The sequence below is a fragment of the Myodes glareolus genome, chromosome 25 (assembly GCF_982192425.1).
Source record: "Myodes glareolus chromosome 25, mMyoGla1.1, whole genome shotgun sequence".
NCBI classification, from domain to species: domain Eukaryota; kingdom Metazoa; phylum Chordata; class Mammalia; order Rodentia; family Cricetidae; genus Myodes; species Myodes glareolus.
The window spans coordinates 25027453-25041093 of record NC_142050.1 but is presented as its reverse complement, the minus strand read 5'-3'; the positions used below and the strand labels follow the sequence as shown (position 1 = coordinate 25041093).

At 36.8% G+C, this 13641-nt stretch overlaps 1 protein-coding gene across 1 annotated transcript in view; it reads left to right on the top strand.

The window, feature by feature from the left end:
- Grm8 (glutamate metabotropic receptor 8) overlaps window positions 1-13373 on the top strand; it is an 824187-nt gene extending 810814 nt beyond the window's left edge. The window contains exons 10-11 of the mRNA XM_048451013.3: window positions 3997-4243; window positions 12806-13373. Of these exons, the coding sequence (XP_048306970.2) occupies window positions 3997-4243; window positions 12806-12855 (297 nt within the window). The 3' untranslated portion in view covers window positions 12856-13373. The remainder of the gene's footprint in view (window positions 1-3996; window positions 4244-12805) is intronic.
- Window positions 13374-13641: the final 268 nt, after the last annotated feature.

Here is a 13641-nt window from a genome sequence, read left to right as displayed (position 1 = left end):
TTGACAACACCCAGGACAGTGATTTTTCCCAGAGTGAAACTTTAACATGATTATTTGAATGTGCAGAATCCAGAATTTCACTCAAGCATAAAGAATACTTATTTTTCCTGTTGTGGCCACTAGAAAAGTCTTAATTCTCCCAAGGCTTGGCAACTGCAGACCGAGCCCTGAGCCTCTGTCTCCTCCTGATTTATATTCCCATTTATTGCTGGGTTTAAAGGTATATGATACCACTGCCTGGCCTCTATTGGCCTAATTTTACTCTTTGATCTTCAGATAAGCTTTATTTATTAAAGCATAAATAGAATATCACTATATATGCACATTCATAAATGTGTAACAAATATAATCAAAGAAAAGAGTGTATCAATTTGAGAGTGGGTGTCAGGAGAAGGGTCTGAGAGAGGGTAGCTCAGGGACAGGCTGTAGGAAAGAAAGGTATTAGGGAAGGCACATAATTCTATTTTAATTAAAAGCTTAAAAACAATTTAAAAAGAGATTATTTATTTTTCATTTGATCTTAGGCAAAAGACCAAGAAGATAGAAGGCTATTAATTATTACAATTAAATGACTTGCATTTTGTGTGTGAGTATTAATATGAAAAAAGGCTGAAGTTGATTTGGGAGGGCAGCACTGTCCAGTGTTTATGGTGTGAGAAATGAAGAAGGGGGTTATCATAAAGCTGCTTTGTTTCTTATTTCTCAGAAGAAGATTGCCTTAGTCGCTAAGAGGTTAAAAAGTATCAGGTGAGATGTGGGTGTCTATGGAGGTCTATAGTCAAGTAGCTTTTGAAAGGAAAAGATTGAACGTGATCACAGAGAACTAGAATGCCTCCCTTCTTCCATTAGGATTCTAGGTCATGACCTACTTTTGGGAGATCTTGAATGTGTGCCTCTGATCTACTCAGAATGAAGAGAAGTTTGTTATAACTCCTAGGAAAAGATATCATATTCGTGTACCCTGGGCTTCTTCTCTATGGCTTTTCCAGAGAGTGCTCACATCCAGTTCAGTGCATCTGACTGTTTCAGGTTCTAAATACTAATGGAGTTTGGAAGCAGATGATATAGCAGGTCATCAGAGGATATGAAGCAAAAACAACTCTGCTTCCTTGTGCATGAGAGTGTTGGGGGAGGAGGCAGAATAAAGAGCTAAGAATAGAAAGAGATAGTTATTAACGCCATATTGCTGTTAATAAGTTCTCTTGATGAACTTATATAGTTTAGTATGAGCTAACACAGACTTTGCTTAGTGACCCATCACATTAAGAAAATGTTATTCAGGCATGTTGCTCTTAATATTAACGAATAAGTTGAATTTGAAAAAAAATATGTTTTTCCTACTTCAAAATAAGATTGCAGTGATCTTTTCCTGAACATCTGGTAGAATACCACTATCTGTTCATCACTCCCCAAACTCCCTCGTTTGTTCTGTGGTCTATGGATTATCTTTCTTGTCACATACACCTGGAAGAAGGTTCCGTTAGTACCTTTGTAAATTTAAAGTTGTATGGTGAGTAAGTATTTTGTGTTTATATTTTAAACAAAGATATATTATTTTGTTAAATAACACCCTGTCTTAGTTAGGGTTTCTATTGTTATGAAGAGACACCATGACCATGGCAACACTTGTAAAGGAAACAATTGAATTCAACTATTTAATTGGGGGCTGGCTTATGGTTTTAGAGGTTTGGTTTATTATTATCATGACAAGAAGCATGGAAGCATGCAGGCAAACATGGTGCTAGAGAAGGAGTTGAGAGTCCTATATCTGCATCCACAGGTAGCAGAAGGAGAGGCGCGTGTACTGGGTATAACTTGAGCATATATGAGACCTCAAAGCATCCCCCCGCAACACACTCACAGAATACTGCCGCAGTGACACACTTCCTTCAACAAGGCCACACCTTCTAATTGTGTCATTCCTTATGGGTCAAGCATTCAAAGACATGAGTCTATGGGGCCACTCCTATTCCAAGCCATCTCATATCCAATAAGTGTGATTTTCCAGAAAATAAATTAATAGCCAGAGAGGAAAACCAGATTTACATTTGTTCAATAATCAGGTATGAATGAGTTTTCTCTCATGCAAGTAAACTGCAGATTTTCAAACTTCTTTTTCTACACACACGCACACACACACACACACACACACACACACACACACACACACACACACACACAATTTCGGGAGGTGCTAAAATTAAAACTTAAGTCTTGATGAAACATGTTTCTTTCCAGATTGTAATCAATCATCTTGTAGAAGTCAACATATGAACTTGAATCAGCTAGTCATATCCACAATGAATAATCAAGAGAAAATGCATGCAAGTATTCTACTTGTGTTCAACCCTGTCTCTACAGGGCCCAGGGTTCCCTGCCTAGGGAATGGTGCCATCTGTAGTAGACTGATTCTACCCACATCAATTAACAATATGAAGACAATCCTCTTATGTCAAAGGAGGAATCTAGATGGTCCCTCAGTGAGAATCTGATATTGGTGATTCTAGATGGTGCTAACTTGACATTTAAAACTCACCTTCAAGTACTATTTGTAGAAATATTGTATGTGTTAGGAAGGCTAACAATGAAGATACATTTAAAAATCCAGTCAGTCCATTTGTGAGTTTACATCATGTGAAAGCTATTTGACCTCTAGATTCTCTTTGCTGGTTCTTGGTTTCAACAAACTTAACAAAGTATACCTGCAGCAATCCTGATGATTACCAACTCAAGTGGCTTTAGAGTATATGTGAGTGTAGTGTGAGCTTTGTCATATTATTTGCATGTTTTCCCAATTCTTTATGTCATTTTTTATTTATCTTTTGAAAATTCCAAACAAGTATGCAATGTATTTTGATGATACCCACCATCTCCTTCTTTCTTGTCTTCCAAGACACCTTTTCATACACATCTCCTTCCCAATCTCATGTTCCTTCACTTTTTCTAAATTTGTCGCAAAAACACAGAGCTTATATTAGTGACATGTAGCTAAGAGTTGAGAGAGGAAAGGGATTTTCAAAATATACTGCGGAGACTTTGTTGCCAGACCAGATATCTGACATCTGAAAGGAGGAGATATTTTGTTTTCTTAAATGTATATTTATTATATTATATGTGCATACATGTTTTGCTGGCATGGATATTGGTGTACCAGACAATATGTGTTCCTGGTGCCCATGGAAGTCAGTGAAGAGTGTTTTATCTTCTGGATCTGGAATTATGGATAGTTGTGCTCTACCATATAGGTACTGGAAATTGATCCTGGATACTTCTCATGAACCACAAGTATTCTTAACTTCCAGGTCATCTCTCTAACCCCAGGGGAAATTTTTTCACATTTTGTTGAGGTTCCTATATTTATGTTGATGTGATATAACATTGAGAAATCCCAGGAAGTATTCTTTAGACAGGTTGTTAAACCAAACAAAACAAAACAAAACACCAGCCAAACCAAAAAAAAACCCACAAGGAACAAAATACAGCTCCATTTATCAAGTTTGTGATTTTTACAAGGTATGGATATTAGAGTCACACAATGAGAACCATGATGCTCTATAAGCAATGTGTGTCATAATGACATGCTGTACAGCCTCTGTCTTCACTGCATGAATTTTACTCTTTGGTTAAGTATTGAGGTGGTCATTTGGTCCACAGGAACCTTTCAAAAGGATGTATATGGGAGGAAGTGTTAGTCTTTTGTCAGACTGTTTTTGTCCCTTTCCTCATGAAGTTTATCATTTAAAATGTAACATAAGCTCCTCCCTTTTCCAATTCATCTTAAGGAATGTGGATTTTAAAATACAGAGTCACCCATTTTTATTTGTAGTTTGTCAGAATGAACCTCTGACTGCAGTCAAGAGCAATTTCTGTAAATATTCTCCAATATAGCTATAGGAAAGAAACTGGAACAATTTTAGAAAATGGTGTGTTATTTACTTCATCTTTTGCTAGTCAGACTTAATAACCATGTTGCTTTTTCTTTTTTCCTCTTCTCAGATGTACATCCAGACAACAACACTCACTGTCTCCATGAGTTTAAGTGCTTCGGTGTCTCTGGGAATGCTCTATATGCCCAAAGTTTATATCATAATTTTTCATCCAGAGCAGAATGTTCAAAAACGCAAGAGAAGCTTCAAGGCTGTGGTGACAGCTGCTACCATGCAGAGCAAACTGATCCAAAAAGGAAATGACAGACCAAATGGCGAGGTGAAAAGTGAACTCTGTGAGAGTCTTGAAACCAACAGTAAGTCATCTGTAGACTTTCAGATGGTCAAGAGCGGGAGCACTTCCTAATAGATGTACGTTGAACATTCTTCTACTAGTCTTGGGAGCAATACTACCTGGTTCTGTGGGCATGATGGTACATGCACCCCAAGACTGTCACAACAGTCAGAACCATTGGATGAGGGCAAAATGTATACAAGATGAGTAATGGTTCCCAGCACACCAGCTGCCAACTTCAGCTCTTTAACAAAATATGGCAGTTAGCTCTGAGGTTGAGGTATCATAGGGCTTGGCATTTGGAATGCGATTTCATTTGCAAAATTCATATTTGAAACTTAAGAACTATACTACAAGATTTATTGCTCTGGTATTAGCTCTAATCTATCAGCAATATTTACAGAATGCACTACTCCAGATCTTGCACCAATAAATGACAAATTAGTTTGGTCTTTGGGAAAACAAGAAAAGAGTTAGTTATAATGTGTAATGGAGTCATTGTATGTACTTGGTTCCTCCATGTCCTCTCTTCTTCTTTTGACTTTGCTCAATTTCTTTCCTGAATATGATAAGCGTTGAAAGTCTCCTGACTCTTGTGGTAGAATTCTTTCTTCCACTTTCCTCAGCTACCTTTCTTTGCTCTGTAGCTGACTCAGAATCATCATATAGTAAGAGTGTACTGATATCTGGGACAGTCCATTTAACTTTACTTTATCAGCAAAAGCTTTTATTGGTATCCATATAAAAACATTAGAGAGGTTAGATATTTGTATGGTAAAGATTCAGAAAGTAGAATATGATAAAAGTTTTATTTATATTACCTGGTTACATAAACAAATTAAAGAGAAATAAATTAGAGCTAATGTCTTTACTCTAGTATGACTCTTAGTCTTTTGGGAATGCCATAGTATTAAGTTTGTAATAATTAATACAAGTGCTTTTGTTAGTGCTACATATCTGTAATCTAAGCAATTGGGTCAAGAGGATTGAGTCAAGAGAATTGTGTATTTATGACTTGGTCTATGCAACAAGAGCCCATTTCAGAAAAATAAGAATATCCAACAACAAAAATATTCCCCTCCCCCTGGAATCCTTTATCAGGCTCTATTCCCTGCTTGATATTTTTTTGATATTGTCTTTATGTTTCTATTGCTGTGATGAGACAACATGGCCATAGGAACTCTTATAAGACAACATTTAATTGTGGGCTGGCTTACAGTTTAGAGGTTTAGTACATTGTCATCAGGAGTCATGGAAGCACACAGGCAGACATGGTGTTAGAAAGGGAGCTGAGGGTTCTCTATTCTGTCGTGTAGACAGCTGGCAGAGAGAATGAGCCACTGGGCCTGACTTGAGCATCTGAAGTCTCAAAGCTTGTCCCTGCAGACACACTTTCTTCCACAAGACCACACCTCCTAATAATGGAACTCCCAATGAGTCTGTGGGGACCATTTTTATTCAAACCATCATAGATATTAAACATAAAAGAAGACTAAAGATTGGTTTTATTAGGTTTAATTACTAAAGAAATTTAGTTTCTACTGGACTGATAAAAATTCTTCTGAGGTAAAGTATCAGGATATCTATGTGAACATTGCGTATTGTAAAGTTTTAAGCATGGAGACAATCTCTGTTATAGAAGCATGTTGAATAAGCTAATTAGCTTAAGAGCTAGGGAGGTGGCAGGGTGGGTAAAACAACTTACCACCATGTCTGATAACCTCAAGTATATCCTGGGACCCAGACTGTTGAAGGAGAAAAGCTTTTCCCACAACTTGTCCTCTGATTTACACACACACACACACACACACACACACACACACACACACACAAATAAATGTTAAAACAAAACAAAACAAAACAAAAAACCTTAATGGCTTAACCCATCATTTAAATCTGTCTTGACTTTTGCAAGATTCTCTAATAAAAATCTCAGTCATCAGTATAGAAACACTTCCTACACAGACAGCATCCTGTCAAAGAGCAGCCTTGAGAACCTTGCAAGAGCAAACAGCAAGAAGGATGCTAGTAACAAATGCCTATCATCGGCTTCCATGATAGATCAACGATTTAACAAAGGCAGAGACATTAGCAAAATGCTGCTGATTTAGGGACAGAATTTATCTGTTTTCCAACTTGAAAGCATGGGTATGGGGATGTAAAACCCAGGCAGATGCCAGCAAGCTGCTGCTGGCACAGCACTCTGCACTTTTAATGTTGGCACTGGGAACATGACTCACCAGAGTCTGATGCTCTACCTGTATTGTGACAGTCCAGAAAAGGACATAATGGGGTTTCAAATGGGAACAACTAACATTTGGGTGGAATAAACAGCAATCATCCAGGCCCACCTAAGGATATGATGGGAGGAAAAAGCAATAGCCCTTTCCAATCTCTTGAAGAACAGTTTCCCTTTAAAGTAAAATTCCTATTGTCAATAAGCACTAGTCTTGTATTGTTAAATAAGTCTCCAAGACTGGTTATTTTCCTTGTTATTTTCTATGAATGCTGAAATGGAAATTATGTAACCTACATACATTTCTCTGATTTCTCTAAAGTAAGAAAGATTATAAACATTGAGGCTCTTGGGGGGTGATCTTATTGTACTCTGGAAAAGTTGAAGTTTGCATGTGGAAGGTAAAGGAAAGCAGAAATGATGGATTAAGATAATTCAAATTACTGACTGGATGAAGGTTTGGGATGTGGTTAATATAAATTAAAAAGGAACAACTATTATTTTAATACACACCTTCTTCATTTTAGTATAGAGAGAATCTTGATAACTTTAGCTACTAATCTGTTGCTGAAATTTTTGATTCTGACTAAATAGTGATATATATATATATATATATGTATATATAATATACATACACACATATATGTATATATCCATCATACATATATATGCAATGTACTACAGCTTCATGTGTTCAGAAAGCTCATTTAAGGTTTATTTTTAATATGTATAGATATATGTGCATGTGTTTGTATATGGATATGTATGTATGTGTGTGTAAGTGAGTGCTATGTATGAGTCAGGTACCTGCAGGATCCAGAATAGAGTCTCTGAATCCCTGAAGATGAAGTCACAGATGGTTGTGAGCTACCTGATGTGGGGTACCAGGAACCAAACTCAGGTCCTCTGGAAGTAAATGCTGTTTGTTTTTTTGGGTTTTGTTGTTGCTGTTTAACCAACTATATTGGCAGTTTATTTTGAGCAAATGTCATAAGTAACCCCATAGAACAATTGAAAGAAATGAGAAAAAGTGGTTTTTGTTGTTTTCTTATTCTTTTTATGTCAATAAATGCCAAGGAGCAGTAAATACCTGCATACATAATTCAGGAATTTGCAAGCCCAGGTTTGGCAACAGAACTGCAGGCCTCAGTCAATAGTTATACCATAATTTGTCTGTTCTATAAGTGACCAGGTCCTGTCTTGTCCATGCAGGGCTCCCCAGGTACTGCTGTCCTGTCCCTTTTCCTCTCCCCCACTCTTGTGTGGACAGACTTGTGTCCCTCAGAGTCCTTCTGTGATTATCCTGGAGCAAGAGAAATGCCCACCGTTAGGGAAAGAGCTTTTCCTGTGGACATTTTCTGATAGCTTTTACAAGCTGGAGGGTTGTGGGGGAATGTAAACAGTCAGTCTCATACCCTCATTTTGTGCCAGAGACTAACATTTCAGAAGTCCTTATAAGTAATTTGTAGAGTATGAAGCTAGAAAGCTAATTTCCTGACTTTGCACAATACTGCACTTTCCATAACAAAAGACCCTGTTGTTTCAGAACATAGAGGGGGGTGGAAAGAAAGTTTATATATACAACATTTCCACCATTACCTCTGCACCACTCGTGTTCCTTATGCTATATTTGTCCATTAGTAAAAACAGCAGTTGCCATTTCTTTAGCCTGCGAATACAGTGTGGTACACCCAAGGGAATTTGTCATTTTCCTTTTCAACAGCTTGTTTTCTACAGAACATATATACATGTATGAATATTGTCAGAACAATTCCCCTATTGGTTTATCTCTATGTCTTTATTCTATTTTTATCCATAATAATTCTGAAATAGTGATTCATGAAAGTTTTCTGACATCCAGAATCATCCTTCAGTATTGCTTTCTTTTTATTTCCTTTTATTGAAAAGAGATTTTTTTCTCCTTTAATATACTCTAATTATGGATTCCCTCTCTACTCCTCTAGCTCTTCCTCATCTCCTTTCCTATCTGGATTCATCCTCCTTTCTGTCTCTTATTAGAAAACAGGCTTTTGGAGAATAATGAGATGAAAAAATGATAGAATAAAATAAAGCATAATAATATAAAACAAAACTAAAATATTGCAATTGAACAAAACCAACAGAAAGAAAAGAGACTAGTAAAAGACACAAGAGCTCACTCATTTTCACATTCAGAAATCCCTCAGAAATGCTAAACTGAAAGCCATTATGTATTTGCAAAAGACCTATAACACAAAAAGAGAGGGGGATATATAGATATATTTCCATATATATACTTGCCTAGGGGCCTAGGGTAAAACTAAATAATGCTGTCTAAAAGAAAAGTACTGATAAAATCAATAAAATGACTCTTAACGACATTCTTTTATACTGATAGATCAGTAGTCATTTAGCCACCAACAGAGATGATTCCTCCTTCTGCAGTTGACAGCAAACGCAGAAATCCACAGTCAGAGATTACACAGAAAGGTAGAGACCCTGGGATCCTTAGCTCTAAATGGGATGTCTCCATCAAATATTTCTCCCTTAGAGTTCAGGGAATCACAGGAATAGGCTGTGGAAAGAGTGGAAGGGCCAGAGGAGATGAGAGCAAGGCCCTTTAAATCAACATGATCAGTGTACATGTGCATTCACAGAGACTGAGGCAGTGTGCGTAGAGCCGACACAGGCCTGCACCAGGAGGAACCCGGAGGAACCAGGAGGAACCAGGAGGAACCCTAGAGCTGAAAGGGGGTATGGACACATGCCCCCAAGCTTAACCCAGATGCTTTCTCCAATGATAATCACTTGTAAATGAAAATTCAGTTTCCACCAAAGGAGTCTCACTGGTGAAACAAACTGCTCTTAAGTTTGGGCATATGCCCAGCAATAGATAGCCAAGGGAAGATAAACTCAGTGTCATCTTTAGACATTGCTTGTCTCATAAGGCCATGCAAGGGTTTTTCCTTTTTCAAAAAATTCTTTGTTTTTATTTCTATTGTTGCTTTCATATTGACTAAAGTATCTGTTTCCAGAACTTTAATTTCCTTTATTCCGGGCAGTGGAAAGTTAACATTGTTTCTCTGTGAATCATAATCTCTGTCTTGGCCCGGGACCAGCCCAGACCTAAATTATTTCTCATACCAGAGTGAAGTTGTGGGGATAAAAACATAACTCACACGAATATATCAGGAGGGAGTTTTAAGGGATCCTTCCTGAAATCCTGAGTTCACATCCTGAAAATCACCTGTGCTTTTCTCCAAACAACTTTTATATCAAAACGTAAACTGAGAGGGAAGTTCATTGGCAATCTGTTTTCTAGGTAGCGGGGAGAATGTTTTGGGTCATGTCCACACCTATCTATGCCCATTTTGTCATATCTTTCCATTTATGCCTGCTCTGTCACATAGACTGAAAAGCATCTCTTCCCCAGGGGACCTCCTAAACTTCAACAGAAGGAATAGAATGACATTAATGTGTCCTGACCATTTGCTTAGAATGACTTCATGTTATCTCACTATCAAAAGCTAGGCGACCACCTACCTTCTGTGTGAAAGGTGAAAACTCTGCCTTGCCAGGTTGCTCAGAAATTTGACTGCCAAACAATGTAGGAATATTGGCCGGTACAAATCTCAAAATGAGACTCCACATGGTTGTATATTATTTTTCCCCTAGAAATTGCTTTTAATGCTTTGGTTCCAAATCTTGTTCAAAAACACTTGGAAGAATGAAGTATGGGTTCTTGATTTGTGATAAACCCTCTAGGTTACAATAACTTTTAAAGGCTATCTGGTCCCTGTCACTGCATGCTGAATAACATCTTTAGAAAGTCATACTGTTTCAGGTTATTTTTTCTGTTACAGCTCTAATCACCCCCCCCCGCTTTTAAATTTCAATTAAAGTTTTATTACTTAGTTGCCCTCCTTCCTCCCTCCAAGTCTCCCCTATATTCTTCTTGCTTTCTCCCGTCCCATGATCTCATTTTAAATCTTTTATGTTAGTCGTATGTGTGTATTTCCCGGAGTGATACTTTCATGTTGCATAACCAGTTGGTGAGCTCCTTCCTGGGGAGGATTATTTCTCCTGTTTCCAGAATCCCTTAATTGCCTGCTTTCTTTACCTAGGACTGTGTCCTGGTGAGATTCACCTTTCCACTTTAGCATGTCTGATGGTATCTTTTCCTTTTTCCAGTCTTCACATTTAACAAAACTTTCCTACACTTTCAGACTTTTCTGACAATGCTGAACAGTGCAGGAAATTCCGTGACCCTTTTGCTGTCAGTTTTCTAACTTACGGTCCATGTTCTTCCTCTCAGCTACAAGTGATTAATGAAAAATCTATCAAAACCACAAAAATGTATAGAATTTGTTTACTTAGAGAAATTTAGAAGCAAAAATGCATTATATGAATTAAAACATGAGAATTAAACCAATATAAGTATACCAATATAAAAATGATTATATCTCACTTTTCTTGAAAAAATAAAGATAAATACAGTAGCCAACTTACATATTGGAAAGAGGTCTATTCTCTATCAAAGAGATCAGAGAAGGACAAAGGATGACTCAGTCACTAAATGCTTGCCACAGACCCAGGAAAACCTTGGCCAGATCCATGATCCTCATATAAAAATCTGGACATGGTACTATTTTGTAATCCAAGCACTGGAAAAGCAGAGACAGGTAATTTTCTGAATTTACTGACTGGTTGAGCCTAGCTTAATCCGTAGTCCCCATTTTGAGGAAGACCCTCTGTCTCAAAGAACAAGATGGATGGCTTCACGGAATGACATCTGAGATGGGGTGCAGCCTCCACCTGCGTGTCTATATGTAGACACGAACACACTCAGAGACATGTGCACACAGTCATGTGCACAGATACACCATAGGGACACATCCAAATTCACACTCAGAGGAATACGTACAGGGGCACACATACAGGGTCAAACATACCACAGGCACACACGAAGGACACACACACACTCACACGTGCGTGTGCAAGGCAGAGAAAGGAGACTACAGTGTTTCTCCCAAAGTAATAATAATTCTCTCTCAAATAGTCTCTCTTTCTATTCTTACAACATGCTGTAGCTATAATTAATAGTGAGGGTAATGAACCTGGATCTGCTTTATTGTTATTCACTTTGTAGAAATAGAATGTAATGTATAGCTGTAGTCAAGTCCACTTTTCTCCACTCTTCCATAATAATAATCGAGAATGATCAGTGAAGATAGCATAAATTCATAAGAATGACATATTTTGAATATGTACTTGATATTATTCAAATTAATAAGAGTTATTAAAGTCAAATATAATTAGTACTTTCTTAACTGTATTAACTTTAGTGATAGAATCAGCATGGCTTTGTCTATAAGCTGGAGGTCTATCACAGGTGTTCTGCATTATGGAGAGATAAGTCTGATTATCAAGTATGTCCAAAGAGCAGCTTCACAATTTCTAGCAGTGCCCAAAGGACACAACTATGATACATTATTTAAAAAATATTTCAGTCTAAATGAAATTAATACATTGAAATTCATGCTCAGGGTTTTAAATATAACTGAATATTTAACTTAAAGTAGGTAACAGTTTTGAACATTTTTACACAATAAATGTTTGAATTGTGCAATTATTTGTATTTTTTATTCACTGGAAGCGTCAGCATGAGTGCAAATTTAAGAGACTGTTTTGTTATTCATATATCTAGTAGTCTTACATCAATTTGTGTTGTTTCATAGTAAGTTGGTAGTGGAAGAATTAAATGTTAATGTCACACTTTGAGACTTTATTTCCATGTATACTCTAGTTATATTTTTCTTTGAAGAGCTACAAACATCTTTTGACTTTGTCACTATTTTGTTAATAATTGTGTGTACTTGAGATTTTGGTTTGTTAATTTCTAGACTCTTAGATTATTATTAATTTTTAAATGGAAGAAATACATTGTCAAGGTACATCTAATTATAATCATTTGGTTACAGGATTGGCTAAAGTGATTAAAATCTTTGATTTTTGTCTGGTAGATTTTTTTTAAAAGATTGTGGGATGTTGGTGTGTTCTTTCTTTTTATGTTTATGAAAATTTGATCTGTTAAGGTAACATAAAAATGAGTTTTCACCGAAGTTTTCTAAAGATTAGCAGTTTCTGTGTTCACTATTCTGCTAACTATCCGTACACTGGACTGGGGGCTTTTGTGGATTAACAATTTGGTTGAATTTCTCATTGGATTTCCACAGTATGCCTTAAAATCCTAAGTAACATGTTGCAAAACATTATCATCAGACAGCCCCAGCAGAATTTGGATTTTGAAATCATATAAGCAAAATAGTTATTAGGCACTATTAACTTGTCCTACTTTTTTTTTAACAGCGTCCTCTACCAAGACAACATATATCAGCTACAGCAATCATTCAATCTGAATAGGGAGATGACCCCATCCGAAGAAAGGTGGTGTGTGTTCTTAAATATCGAACATGAGACTGCAAAATGTCACTTCTGGAGATCTCCCTGGACTACAAGCAATCAGATCAATAGTCTTGTAAGGCACAAAATTAGCCATGAGCCAAAAGTATCAATAATGAGGAGCAAAGAAACCCATTTTATACAATACAACCAATGAGTGTCAAGCTAAACTATTGCTTACTTGTGAGCATTAAAAAAAAAATTCAAAAGGAAAACTAATGTTACCTTGTGAAAAAAAATGCTGTTGAAATAAACCATGTCCGATGTTATTCTTGTAAGTATTTTTCCGTGATTGTGAGAACTCCTGTTCCTGTCCCACACTGTTCAACTTGTATAAGACTCTGAGTCTGTTTCTTGTAATGGCTGACCGGATTGAAGCCCTGGGTTGTGCTACAAAATAAATGCAATGATTGACGCATGCAATTTTTATACAAATAATTTATTTCTAATAATAAAGGAATGTTTTGCAAATGTTGAGCGTTGTTTCGTTCCAGTTTTGAAAACAGGGTAATCTCCTCTTTCCAGTTGGCACTTCTGTTGTTCTTAGGTCTTTGCCTTACCCCACGTTGATTCTACATCCTTCAGGACATGGTTTTGAATTGTGTTTATGAGGAGAATTTTATTGCTCTCCCAAAAGATATCACTTATATAAAATTTGTAAATACTTTTGATTCCTGTAATAGATTTTCATAACATCTATCCTATTAAGAATCAAGTTGTAGCTTAGTATAAACTTCTTTAGG